Source organism: Danio aesculapii, chromosome 18 (assembly GCF_903798145.1).
Source record: "Danio aesculapii chromosome 18, fDanAes4.1, whole genome shotgun sequence".
Lineage (NCBI taxonomy): Eukaryota > Metazoa > Chordata > Actinopteri > Cypriniformes > Danionidae > Danio > Danio aesculapii.
The window spans coordinates 41,024,893-41,038,627 of NC_079452.1; the positions used below are offsets into that span (position 1 = coordinate 41,024,893).

A 13,735-nucleotide genomic window follows, 5' to 3' on the forward strand; every position below is an offset into this window, starting at 1 on the left:
CGAAGCAGCGTCCATGAAACTAGACACAAGCAGAGTGAAAGAAATGCTTTATTAAGCTCAAACAAGTCAACAATGGACTGAAAGATGCTGTTTATTTTTCTTAACCTCCAACAAAGCAGGTTAGGATGGAATACTAGAAAGCATAAGTACACCTGTTTAACTGTTTGTTAATGCATAAATGCTAAATCAGTCAATCACATGACAACAACTGACTGCTTTTAGGAATGACATGATCAAGACAATCTGCTAAAGTTAGATTTTTGCTTTGTCAGGGTCAAACTTTGGAATAAGCAGCATAAAGGCATGAATACATCTAGTCTAGTTTCAGCTGTTCTGGTTGTTACAGTGGTCTAAAGGTGTAGGGGTTATTTTCGTGGTACTCTTTGAGCATCTGTGAACATTCTTTAAATGACACATACAGTGAATATTGTTGCTTACCAAGTACATCCTATTATGACCACAGCGAACCCATCTTGTGATGGCTACTTCCCTTTATGCACCTGGTTAAATCCAACCCAGGCTCATTCTGATTATGTACCCCTATATATATTACCGGAGAGAGCAAAATGCATCCCAGGAGCAACATTTTTTTACAGTTTTTGTTTTCGCGAATCCTCCAGAGGCCGCTGTGTATGCATTTTCAGATCTCAAATTTCTCTTGCGAGTGCCATTTCCGCCTGCTGTTTTCACATAAATTCACCAGAGGCCGCTGTTGACTGACTGACTTACTGACTGACTGACTAATCCATTCCCCCACCCTCCCCCTTCCCTAAATAGTGTTTTAAAAAGCACCGATTCACCCGCCCACCCCTTCCCTAAACCCAACCACAGTGTTTTAAAAAGCAATCTAGAAAAAGAAAAGCCTTAGCCTGATTTTTACCACGTTTTCAGATCTTACCACATTCTCACCCTGTTATTTACTTTCTTATTTAATTTTTTAGCTTTTGTTTTTGTCTTACGGTTGCATTCACATGCAACCGTTCTTCACTGGACTCGAACCTCATTGTTGCGATCAACTCTAATCTGCTCTCAAGTCTGCCAACATACATGTTGAGCTATCTGACATACTGGTAACAGTGGGAAAGCCATCCATATGGAGGTAAGAGGCCAGCTAGTTAGCAAGAAAAGGAACAGTATCATACCACCCTGTAGCGTTCTTTTTAAAGACAAAATGCATCCATATGTAGCTCTGGCTACATAATTCGCGATCTCCAGAAATGTATATAGGGCTACATTTCAAGAATGAGCCTGTGTTGGTTAAATCTGTGCTGTGAAGTCTTTAGGAGGTTTTTGTTAGGTGAAAAAAAAGTTTACAAACGTAAAAGTTTATGTTCACTGCCTTCGACAGTGTGGGTAATGCAATTTCTGAATATAATTGACCATACTTTGTATATTTTACGACTAGCTACATGTACCTAATTAAGTACATAGTAATGTGGTACATCCTGGAGAAATAGTTGGGTTGTATACTATTCTAAATATAGCCATTGACTTTCTGAGGCCTGAAAGTGATGCTTCACCTCAACAGACATTAGCAAAGTGTCTACTTCGATCTTTGAGTTGCGATTGCTTAGAGGCATGCAGACATGGAGAACTTTGTCAGTAGAGTTGTTGCCCTCACAGTCATTGGCTGTCATGTCTGGGTTAATTAGAAAAGAAAAAGCTATTGGAGTGGATCCCCACATGACCCAAGGTGAGCGGAGCCACACCGCCTCCCCTGCGCAGTCCCCATTGATCAGACTGAGCCGTGTGATTGAATTAGAGAAGCCGCTAGCAGCCACGGCTTGCCAGGACCAGTACCGCAACAGAATTATTCACATTCCCTCTAGGGCAAAGCACTGGAGTAGAGGAGGAGAGAAAGAAGAAAAAGAAAACAGCAGTGCTGGTGTACTGGGGGAAATACAGAGGGGGGGAAGTAGAAACCACTTTTCAGATGTCATGACTATTTGTATAACATAATCATAACTCCTAATGGGTTTGTGTTTACAGAAGTAGAAATGTAGCACAGGGGATACTGTAATGTCCAACCATACTTGGACTCCACTTTATTTCTATCTATATGTCCGTTCATCCATCTATCTATCTATCTATCTATCTATCTATCTATCTATCTATCTATCTATCTATCTATCTATCTATCTATCTATCTATCTATCTATCTATCTATCTATCTATCTATCTATCTATCTGTCTGTCTGTCTGTCTGTCTGTCTGTCTGTCTGTCTGTCTGTCTGTCTGTCTGTCTGTCTGTCCTTCTGTCCTTCTGTCGTCTGTCTATAACCATACTCAAACACCACTTCCATCCAATCTATCCATCTGTCCATCCATCTGTCCATCTGTCTCTCTGTCATCTGTCTATAGCCATACTCTAACACCACTTCCATCCAATCTACCTATCTGTCCGTCCATCCATCCATCCATCCATCCATCCATCCATCCATCCATCCATCCATCCATCTTCTGTCTATAACCATCCTCTAACACCACTTCCATCTTATCTATCTATCTATCTATCTATCTATCTATCTATCTATCTATCTATCTATCTATCTATCTGTCTGTCTGTCTGTCTGTCTGTCTGTCTGTCTGTCTGTCTGTCTGTCTGTCTGTCTGTCTGTCTGTCTGTCTCTGTCATCTGTCTGTAGTCATACTCTTACACCACTTCCATCCAATCTATCCACCTGTCCATCTGTCTGTCTACCCACCCATCCATCCATCCATCCATCCGTCCGTCTTCTGTCTATAACCATACTCTAACACCACTTCCATCCTATCTATCTATCCGTCCGTATGTCTGTCCGTCCATCCGACCGTCCGTCCGTCATCTGTCTAAAACCATACTCTAACACCACTTCCATCTATCCATCCATTTATCTATCTATCTATAAATAACCATACTCAAACTCCACTTCCTTCATAACAGCAGTGCATCTGGAAAGTATTCATATCTCTTGTGAAAAATGTATTAAAAATAAAAACCCTGAAAAATCACATGTACATAGAAGTTTGAGGAAATAAATGAATTTAATCCGTTTTGGAATAAGGCTGTAGCATAAAAAAATGTGGAAAAAATGAAGTGCTATAAATACTTTCCGGATGCATTGTATTTATCTGTCTGTTTATCTGTCTGTCTTTTGTTCTATTCTATTGTTATTCTATCATTCTGTCGTTTAGCCTATCTATTTGTTAATCTAACATTCTATCTGTCGTCTTTCATTCTATTTGCCGTTCAATCTATCTATCCTTTGTTCTATCATTCAATCTGTCCTTCAATCTATCTACCTGACGTTCTATCATTCTATCCATCATTCTATCATTCTATCAGCTGTGTTCTTTTATGGCTGTTTTGATTGGCTGTGTTTTCATTGTAAGGCACTGATCTGTGTTAGACCGTTTATTTGCCATATGGTACACAAACATAATTCGATTTGCAGACTTTAATGTCTCCATCACCTTTTCTCTTTCTTCTTCCTTCCAAGTTTATTATTTTGTGTAGACTGGTTGCTTTCAGAAAGTGTGCAAACTCCCCTGTGTTTAAGCCAGATGGATCGATCTACATGCATATTTTATATTCTTTTTGTTAAGGAAGGCCTGCCTTTACCTTCACCAGCTGTTTGATTTCATCCTTCTTTAAATGTGCCGAGTTTTGAAGGACTCGCTTTACCTGCAGCCCATGAATGCTTCATACCACAGCTTTCTCAGATAGAGTCTCAAGGTTTTGTTTTCATTTTTTATTTCCATGGGTGAACAGCGACTAGAAGCAGATTATTAAACTATTTTCTCTTCATTCCCTTTGTGAGCATTTCTTTTAAGTTTTTTAGTGCAGTTCTGTCTTTCAGAGGCTTCTCGCTAGTCATGGTTTATCCCTCCATAAAAGTGAACTCGCTAGAGATAAACCATAGAGACTGTGATGAAGGAAGATACATCTGTGTCAATACATCTGTCTGGAGCAGATCTTCAGGATGTTGCCCTTTCTTAGATGTCTCTAGCAAATGTCAAAACCGAAATCTCATCACAAGTCCAGGAGGCTTGCCTTGCTTCTTATATGTCTGGTGTCTCTGTAGCCTCATGCAGAACTATCAACATGGAGTCTGCTCCACTGTGCAGGTTATTCTGACCAGGTAGATTGGAAGATTGGAAACCTATCTATCTGTCTATGTTGGTCGATAGATCTGTCTGTCGTATTGTCCATTCATTCATTCATCTTTTGGTTTCAATTTCAAATGAGTTTTATTGGCATGACTGTGTGTTATCTAGAATGTTGCCTAACTTTCTGTAATCTATATTTTTTTGTGGTTCCATTTTCCAACCGTTGTTCCATCCATCAATCCATTCTTCCCATACATCTCTTCAATTCATCCATCTGTAATCTGCCTGTTGTTCCATTTATCATCTAACCATCTGTAATCTATCTGTTGTTCTATTTATCATCCATCCATCCATCCATCAATCTGCAATCTATCTGTTGTTCTATTTATCATACATCCATCCATCAATCTGTTATCTGTCTGTTGTTCCATCCATCCATCCATCCATCAATCTGTAATCTATCTGTTGTTCTATCATCCATCCATCCATCAATCTGTTATCTGTCTGTTGTTGCATCCATCAGTCCATCTATTAGGGGTGGGCGATATGACCTAAAATTAATATCACGGTATTTTTCATCTTTTGAACGGTGACGGTATAATATCATGGTATTACTTTAAATTGCAAAATAATATACATCTCAAGGAAGAACGAACAAAAGAAAGTCTCACTTCTATCTTTTAACTCTTTAAAAGTTTGGGTTTGGGTCATTGTAAATGCTCAGTCTCGTTATGAGCTGATCTTCATTTCTCTGTGTTGGTGGAATAAAGCAGCCAATTTATGAGTAGACAGAGCAGGATTCTCGCGATGACCACCAGCGCAATTCCGCTCTTTGTTATGAGCCGTAGTTTCAGTGTAAACTTAGTAAAGGTGAGTTTCTTTCGCGATGATGTGTACAGTGTTAGATTTTATATTTAGCGGACATTTGCGCTGAACACGCGGTGAATGCAACGCATCGAGATTCGGGCACCTTCTCCGAAAACACTCGATTGATCTTTGGCGGATCAACATTTACCTCATGTCATGATCGCTGTCATCTGCGCCATTATTATTATTATAACTTTAGGTGAGGTTTGCAAACCTGTGCACTTTTCACTCTGCAGCCGTTTGCATTTCCTGCAGTAACAGAAGCTCCCTGTTATCTGACAGCGGGAAGCGTTGAGTGACTGACAGCGCAACCCGATCTCATAACTTTGCGTACAAATAACACGACTTTCCACCTTCACAGCAGCAGGGTAGAGCGATTCAGCAAGTTTTTAGAGAAAATCAAATCAGATTGCACTACAACCATTATATTCAGACACACAAATGCTCCCAAATATATTATGAGGGCGCATAGATTAAATTTCGGGCGTCATGCGACCAAAATGGTTGCATATTCGAGCCCTGTAGTATAAGGACATGTATTCAGACCACAACTGAACGTTTGAAGAAAATTGAATGCCTTATTATTTAGAATTAGCTATTATTGATGTAAATGCAGCCGTTCAAGGCGCATAATTGATTTATTACAGTATTGACGGTATTAGAAAATCCATGTCGTGGCGCAATGTCACACCGGTGATGACTATGACATCGGTGTACCGCCCACCCCTACCATCTATTTGTAAATAAGTCTGTCGTTACATCCATTCATTCTCAATCCTTTCAAAATCTGTCTGTTGTTCTATCTGTCCGTTCGTCTGTCTGTCTCTATTATTAGGCTATTAGATGTTGTCTATCTGCCCGTTTATTCTTTAAGTTTCGTTTTTTAATGTTTGACCATTCTAATTTTAAATCTGTATTTCTAATGTTTTAGCATTTATTTTTTATCTTTGTACTGAATATTGTTCTATCTTTGTCAGTTTTTTTTTTTGTCTATCTTTCCACCATTCTGTCATTCTGTTCTATTACTCTGTCTATCTATCTTTCTGTCTATTTGTTTCACTCTCATCATACTGTATATGTTACCGGCAACGTATGAAATTCCTATATTGTATAGAATGCCTTGGAAAGTATGGAATGCCTGATGGTTTTAGGGAAAGTATGAAATCTCATTTTTTCTAAAGATTTCGCAAACTTTTCCTAAGCATTCTATACAATTCCTATTATATAAAATCTTACTGTTTTCCTTTCTTTCTTCCTTCCTTCATTCCTCCCTTCTTCCTTTCTTCCTGTCCGTCCTTCTATACTATTCTTTCTTTCTTTGTTTCTTTCCATCTTACTCTTTTCCTTTCTTTCTTCCTTCCTTCGTTCCTCCCTTCTTCTTCCTTCCCTTCTTTCTTCCTGTCTGTCTTTCTTTCTTTCTTTCTTTCTTACTTACTGTTTTCCTTTTTCTTCCTTTCTTCGTTCCTTCCTTCTTTTTTCCCTTCTTCTTCCTTCCTTCCTTCCCTTCTTCCTTCCTTCCTTCCTTCCTGTCCGTCCTTCCTTCCTACTTTTCTTTCTTTCTTCTTTCTTTCTTTCTTTCTTTTCTTTCTTTCTTTCTTTCTTTCTTTCTTTCTTTCTTCTTACTGTTTTCTTTTTTTCTTCCTTCATTCCTCCCTTCTTCTTCCTTCCTTCCAGTCTGTCCTTCTTTCCTACTTTTCTTTCTTTCTTTCCATCTTACTGTTTTCCTTTCTTTCTTCTTTCCTTCGTTCTTCCTTCCCTTCTTCCTTCCTTCCTGTCCGTCCTTCCGTCCTACTTTTCTTTCTTTCTTTCTTTCTTTCTTTCCTTCTTTCTTTCTTTCTTTCTTTCTTTTTCTGTCGTTCTTTCTTTCTTTCGTTTGTTCATTTATGTCCATCTTTGGGTGTAGAGCTGATAGTGTCAGTTTGAAGTGGATCAATTGAAGTCTTGTCAGGGTTGAGAGCAGAGCTGTTCAGCGTGGACCGAGAGTGCTGTAACCGTGGCCTTAGTTCTCCTAATCAATGCAATAATCACTTCTACCCCTCTCACAGGCCCTGAAGCTCAGCTCGCTGTTTGCTGAGCGTTTCTTTCATCTGCTGTCAATCCACAAAGGGCTTGGTGTGGGAGAAGATAGCGGTTTGTTTTTGTGAGCGAGGAAGGGTGTGTTTGTCTGAGAATGAATATTTGAGAGCAATTGCAAGTGTTTCTGTTATCCAGATGGAAGATGGAGAGCTTTTAAGTTTTTTTTATTATTGTATTGTGTAGCATCACTGTTACCAGTGCTCTTGTGTAGATGACCCAGTCCCCTTAATTACCTCATTAATGTTTCATCCTCATTAATGATGTTTGAAGAAGGTCTCTAGAGTAAACTAATGCAAAAGACAAATGAAGGAGGAAAAGAGAGAGGGATGTAACTTTGAGATCAGATGTAGAGGACATTTTCTCTCCAAGCTCATTTTTCTCAGACAGGACATTTTAATGGAGATTTCTGTGTAAGGAAAGTAACATTTAATGAACGTTATTTCAAATAGATATGATAATTTTCAGGATCTATATTTCTATTTTTTTAGACTGTGGAATAAAAAATAGTTTCAACATAATATTGTTATTTTCTACTCTATGAAATGCTGTGGTAATCAGTTTGGTTGCCAGTATTGTTCATCACTCTTAATTTTCTTGTTGTTCTATACAATTCAATTCATCTTTATTTTTATAGCACTTTTACAATGTAGATTGTGTCAAAGCAGCTTAACGTAGAGGTTCTAGTAAATTGAAACTGTGTCAGCCCAGTTTTTAGGGTTGTAGTTTAGTTCAGTTCAGTGTGGTTTAATTTTCACTGCTGGAAGTACAAACACTGAAGAGCAAATTCATCTATGCACAGCTATACAAGCCAAACAGGTTCTGAAACAACATAAGAGGGAGCAAATAATGGCAGATTTTTGGGTGAACTAACCTTCTAAGGTTTGTTTTTAGGAAAGAAGTAAATAATTCATGAGTAACTAAAAAATGTTATAATAATTTTTTTAAAGATATTTCTACTGCATTCTGGATTAGAGGAGAAAGATTTACCTTCATCTCTGTATTTATTTTTAAAGTCCAACTAATAAATAATAAAAGCATTATTTCAAATGTCCATTAAGGAAAGTGATGCATCTTTTCAGTAGTTAATGGGATTTCCCATAACAATACTGGTTTTAGTCCCTTTCGATATAAAAGTCTTTATGACTGATGGAGAAACACTGTAACATACACCATCAATCGCCAATACAAACACAGACCATTTTTGTAATACAAACAACTTTTATTTAAAAGTTTTATTTTATAAAATAGTATTTATTGAACTACATTTTATAAAAAAAAACATTATAAAGATGCTCAATATAAATCAGTCAAAACCAAAATAACAAAACAATGGTCTTGTATTGATATTTAATTATTATAGTTGTAAAAGCATAACCCCTGTGAATATTTTGTCATGGTCAACCATGGTGAACACACAGAGAATAAAGGCTCTCGCTTTTGCACTTCTTTATTTCGGACAGTGCGAGAATCAGCTTCTTTTCAATGGTGCACGACCAAACTGAAAATTCTGTGCGACTGCCACGTGTGGGCATATTCAGACAGTCGTGTCTAAATGTCATGCGCAGTGGAAAGGTGGCTTAAGAAACTTCAAAAATATGTTATGACATAACAGCATATGCCAAACTATAGTGTGTTTAGTCCTTTTCTCCATGAAACTCTCAGTGAGTGAAACAGAGGTGAAGCAGTAGGCTGTTATTTCTTCACTGCAAAAATAGCAGTGTTATTTTAAATCTAACAGTTCAAATCAACTCAGAATGAGTGAACATATTGTCCCAATATTTTCAGTTAAGACTAAATTCTTAGGAGAGTTACTTGTACAACACTATACATGAGTTATATTTACACCGAGTTAAAAAGTAACTCTGATCTACACTACTGGGAGTTGATTGTTCCCTGACTCTAGTGTAAAGAATGAAAATTCAACACTTTAACAGAGAGAATTTAACTCTGAATTTTTTAAACTCTAGTTTACCCTGTCAAATTACAATACTCATGATTGACAGTTAAAATAACTGATACAAGACAATTTTCCAAGAATGATAGAATAAATATACAAATACAATTACGTTATTAATAATTTTTATCAACAAAACATGTTAACGTGACAGCCCGCACTAGAAAATTTACACTTTTTACAAATTAATCTTTTTAAACACTTCAAAAGATCTTAAAAATGGCATGACTTTTATGTTCCATTTAGATTTTTGGTCAAATGTATTTGTCCGGATGTTGGAAATAAACACCATCAAGTGTCAGTTAGCTGTAACTCCATGATTTTACACCGGATCAAATCAGCTTTGAACTCTGATTGTGTTTAATTTATCAAGATATAACTTTATAATGTCAACACTTTACTCTGAAATGCTTTAACACCGAAAATTTAACACTGATGAATTTGATGTGTAGAGCATTAGAGTTGAGATTCTGAAAGATCTGTTCTATATATATATAAAAAACATCTAATTCTGTCTTTTTAAATGCACTTTTTTCCTAAAGTGGCATCTTGTGCTACATTTTTGTTTTCTTGGAGCAGAAACTAAGAAATTTTCTGTTAGCTTTTAAGTTATTTCGGACTTGTATGTATCTAATCTTTGTGATTTAGTAGGGCAGTGTCCATAACAAACCCTTGTAGCACCGTAATGGATCTGAGAGCCAGATAAATGATATTTCACGCTTCTGCTAACAAACACAGCTCCTCCTGCCAACAAATGTTCCAGCATCTTCATTAACAATCACCAAAGCAATGCACAAACAGTAATAAGGAAGAACATAATGCACTAGTCAATGTCATGTCAAGACGGGTGGCTTTGCAGCATCAAAAAGACAAGCAGGCCATTGCATTATTGTAGAGTTGTCTGCTTCGGCTGCCCTGTGGTGTTTAAAAGACTCATTTCTCTTGTCAGGACGACCGCCAGGAGTGTGAAAAATCCACTGCTCATCTCTCTCTTTACACCACCTTTCCATCCATACACCTGAATGAAATGAATGAACTCATTCAGCATAAATACCGCTGAGAACGCAGCATCTATCCTCTTGCTCAGGAACATTTTGGCTGCCTCCAGGAAGTTTTCAAAGCTTAACTTTTCTCAGCTTTTCAGAAAGGAAAAGTAGGTTTTGACATTTGCAAAATACTGTACTTTGGTGGTTCCCCCAAGCATCCCGCAGGTGACCCAGTCCTTTCTCTGACTAATAAAAGAGCAGGTTATGTCCCAGGATGCACTGTTCCTCCTGTGTCATAATCTCACATGAGCATATTGATATTTCAGTGTAAATGCTGCTGCATATAATGAATAAATGGATCTATTTATAGCATTTAAGAGCCATTATATAACTATAGTTAGACAAATTACACTCAAAAAAAATATTTTGCTTAAGGATGCACCAAAATTAAAATTCGTCTAAACCAAAAACCGAAAAAGAGGAAACAAGGCCAAAAAGCAAAGCACCCAAATAAATTATGCCAATTATTAGTACCATTGCATTTATGGCTATGACTGTGTAACCTTACTAAAATCAAGACATTGGATTTGCATGAATTAATATTAATGTTTAAAAGAATAAATCCATTACAAATTATTAAAATATTTATGTAGCACATTGGAACAATGGGTTATCACTTCTGAGGATGGGGACGTATTATAGTAAAAGGTTTACAGTAAATTGTATTTTACCCAATAAATGCATAGATAATATCCACAGATTTTTATATAGTCAATCAAATTAACTTAAATGATTAAAAAATGTAACAAATCTTTGCTTGGGCCCGATCTACAAAACTAAATTTTAAAAATTTTAGTATCATCTTTGCTTAAGTTTAATCATGTATAAATATCATTATTACTATATTGTATAAATATTTCTGAAACTATAGGCCTACATCAAGCTGACAATCAAAATCAAAATTACATGATATCACTGGCAATTTTTCTGTTGTCTAGATAGATTTTAGAACGAAAACGATCCACGTCCACACTGATGTTTCACCTAGCATTTCTAAAAAGATCTCTCCTTCCACACTATACCGCTGAAAACGCACAACACGTGACCACACACACACAAACTGTGTCATGTGCAGCAGCGTCTGAGCTCCAGCAGTCAGCCCAGAGAGCAGTGCATGTCGGACAGTTTATCAAGGATGTACCGGTGGATTTCGTCTCACTATAGTTGTTAAAGTTGATATTTAATTAAACTTGTCTCTATTTAACGACTCTTCAGTCTTTTGAATCTATCAGGTAACTTGTCAAAGCACCAGTACGCAACTTCAATCTTTCGCTTTCACGCTTGTACTTAGTAATTTTAGTGAAAACCTCAGATACTGTTGGTTGGTTGCTGTTGGTTGTGCACCTTTTTTACCAACCAAGTTTGTCGACGCCATTATAACGGCACAGATCACTCTGCCTATTCATGCCAGAGTCCTGCGGAAAAAGTGATTGACTGGTGGTAATTTGTGTGTAGCTCATCTGTATTTATTTATGATTTGGTTATGGGTAAAACAAAGACCATGCGAGTCAGGTAGTTGAAACGGTAGGCTACGAATAATTCATTTGTTATGAATTTATTAAATATTTATAAATAATTAATTCACCGCCGCCTACAATGATGCCATCGTCCATCACGATGCTTCACATTAGACATTGTACGATGCCAAATTGGTGGACATCGCCCAATCTGATAGATAGACAGACAGACAGAAATAATAGACAGAGAAAGATTGATCTGTGCAATAGCTGCCTGTCAGGTGCGCGCTGCCGGTGTGATAGAGAAATGCCTGGTCTACCTATGTGAAACCCCCCAGGATCTCGTCATCCATCGTAGTCCAGATCATTTTGCGTGCGTGCTGCTTTATTTCCATCAAGTAATGGTCTTTATATCATGGACCAAGTACAGTTGCGATAAAGTGCAGAGGATCAACACGTGCAAGCTGCGGTTTCTGTTTGCATCATCACAACATACTGTTTTGGCCATGTTGTTTCGATGATAAGTCTTTTAAAATTTTTGGTGGCTGAATATTCGGTGCATCCCTAATTTTGTTGTTTGTTCTAAACACTTATTTAAAATGAGTTGAAACAGCACAATACTTACATATTTTATGGACTACTTAATTGTTTTATGTTCAGTCCACTTAAATTTGTCAAGTTAACCTAATCGATATGTGTACTGGGACAACAGGAATTTATTGTGTGGAACCCTGCATTTTTCACCTGTCATGGTTTTATATAAATTAATGTGTGTCCTTTACATGGTTGTTTTTGTGTCACTGAGATACTTTTGTACCTTTTATTAACAGTTAGAATATGTATATTTTTATTCCTCCTATATAGTTAAGTCATTTTTTTTTTGTATTTTGTTTTGGGACAACCACTTTTTCTTTTTTCTTTTTTTGTGGTTTTGTTTTAACAATAGTTTTTACATTATTTACATTATGCATCTATACTTTTAGGGCTTTATTTTCAGTTCATTAATATAACACTGCCTCTGCAACTAGCTGAAACCAAAGGAAGCTTACTAGTTCTATACTTTTGCTTATGCTTTAATTTATTTCAATTGACAAAACTTGAAATATTATCTATACATATTTATTTCAGTTACCAAAATACTTTATGGTGTTTATAGTTTTAGTATTATTGCAATAACCCAAGTCCCCTAGATTCAATTTAGCTGAAATCTGCACTCCACTTCACTCAATCGCTTAAGACTTCAGTGACTTGTAAATGTGAGATATACAGATATACGACTTTATCAAGGGGGTGAACAGGTCTTTGTACGTAACATTAGTCTGATGCATTGGCGACGCCTTTAAAAGGTTTGGAACGAGGTTCATTCATCAGAACTTTATAGCTGATCTGCTGAGACTTTTAAAATACAGCATACATTTCTGAATGCTTCAGTAAAACGCTCTCATTTTCTGTCTGTCTCCTTCTTTTTCAGCGTAAAGATGGTGCTTTTATGGACTGCCGGTGACGTCTTTAAGACCACATATTTTGTGATCAATGAAAGCCCTGCCCAGTTCCTGGTTTGTGGTGCGGTGCAGATTTTAATTGACATTGCTATCCTGCTCCAGGTGGGCTACTATGGCCAGGACTCCAGAATCAAACTTGGCTAAACGAAGTGTGATAATCATGGTCATCAACTCTCCTAAAAGGGCATTATACATGATGTATATGAAACTTTATGGGATTTTTTATAGTAAAAATACAAAGTGGGATTCAAAGTTTGAGTACTTTTCTGTCATTTATTTTAATGAGTATTTATTCATTTTTTAATCACATATTAGTCTCAATCTTTTGAATCCCACTGCCTATTTATGTATATTTTTTATCTTTAAGTTATTGTTTAAGTATGCAGTTTAAACAAAAAAAGCCTTCTATTCATTAACTGGACATCATTATCCCATTTTTTAATGTCGATGTGGCCAGGAAGACATTTAACCTTACCACATCCTTCTAAATGAATGATCCTTCACCTTGTTATTTCTGCAATATTTGTCTCTTTGCTAGCTTTTTTGAATGCCAGTATGCTCTTAGTGCTATTAAAGTGCTGGGAAATGCATGTGCCAAATGCATCTGCAACAAACTGAATTCAAACCGCTAGCTCATTTATCAACCATTTGAGGTCCTTTTTCATTTCAGTGCACTTAAATCATTGTTACTCACATAGTTGCATATAACAATCCATATTTTAAGCAGCAGATTAATGTAAGACT

At 36.8% G+C, this 13,735-nt stretch overlaps 1 protein-coding gene across 1 annotated transcript in view; it reads left to right on the forward strand.

Annotated features, from left to right (window-relative positions):
* Positions 1 to 13,244, forward strand: part of si:dkey-246g23.2 (solute carrier family 66 member 2) — a 70,863-nt gene extending 57,619 nt beyond the window's left edge. The window contains exon 7 of the mRNA XM_056478060.1: positions 12,961 to 13,244. Coding sequence (XP_056334035.1) covers positions 12,961 to 13,135 — 175 coding nt within the window. The 3' untranslated portion in view covers positions 13,136 to 13,244. The remainder of the gene's footprint in view (positions 1 to 12,960) is intronic.
* The last annotated feature ends 491 nt before the right edge of the window (positions 13,245 to 13,735 follow it).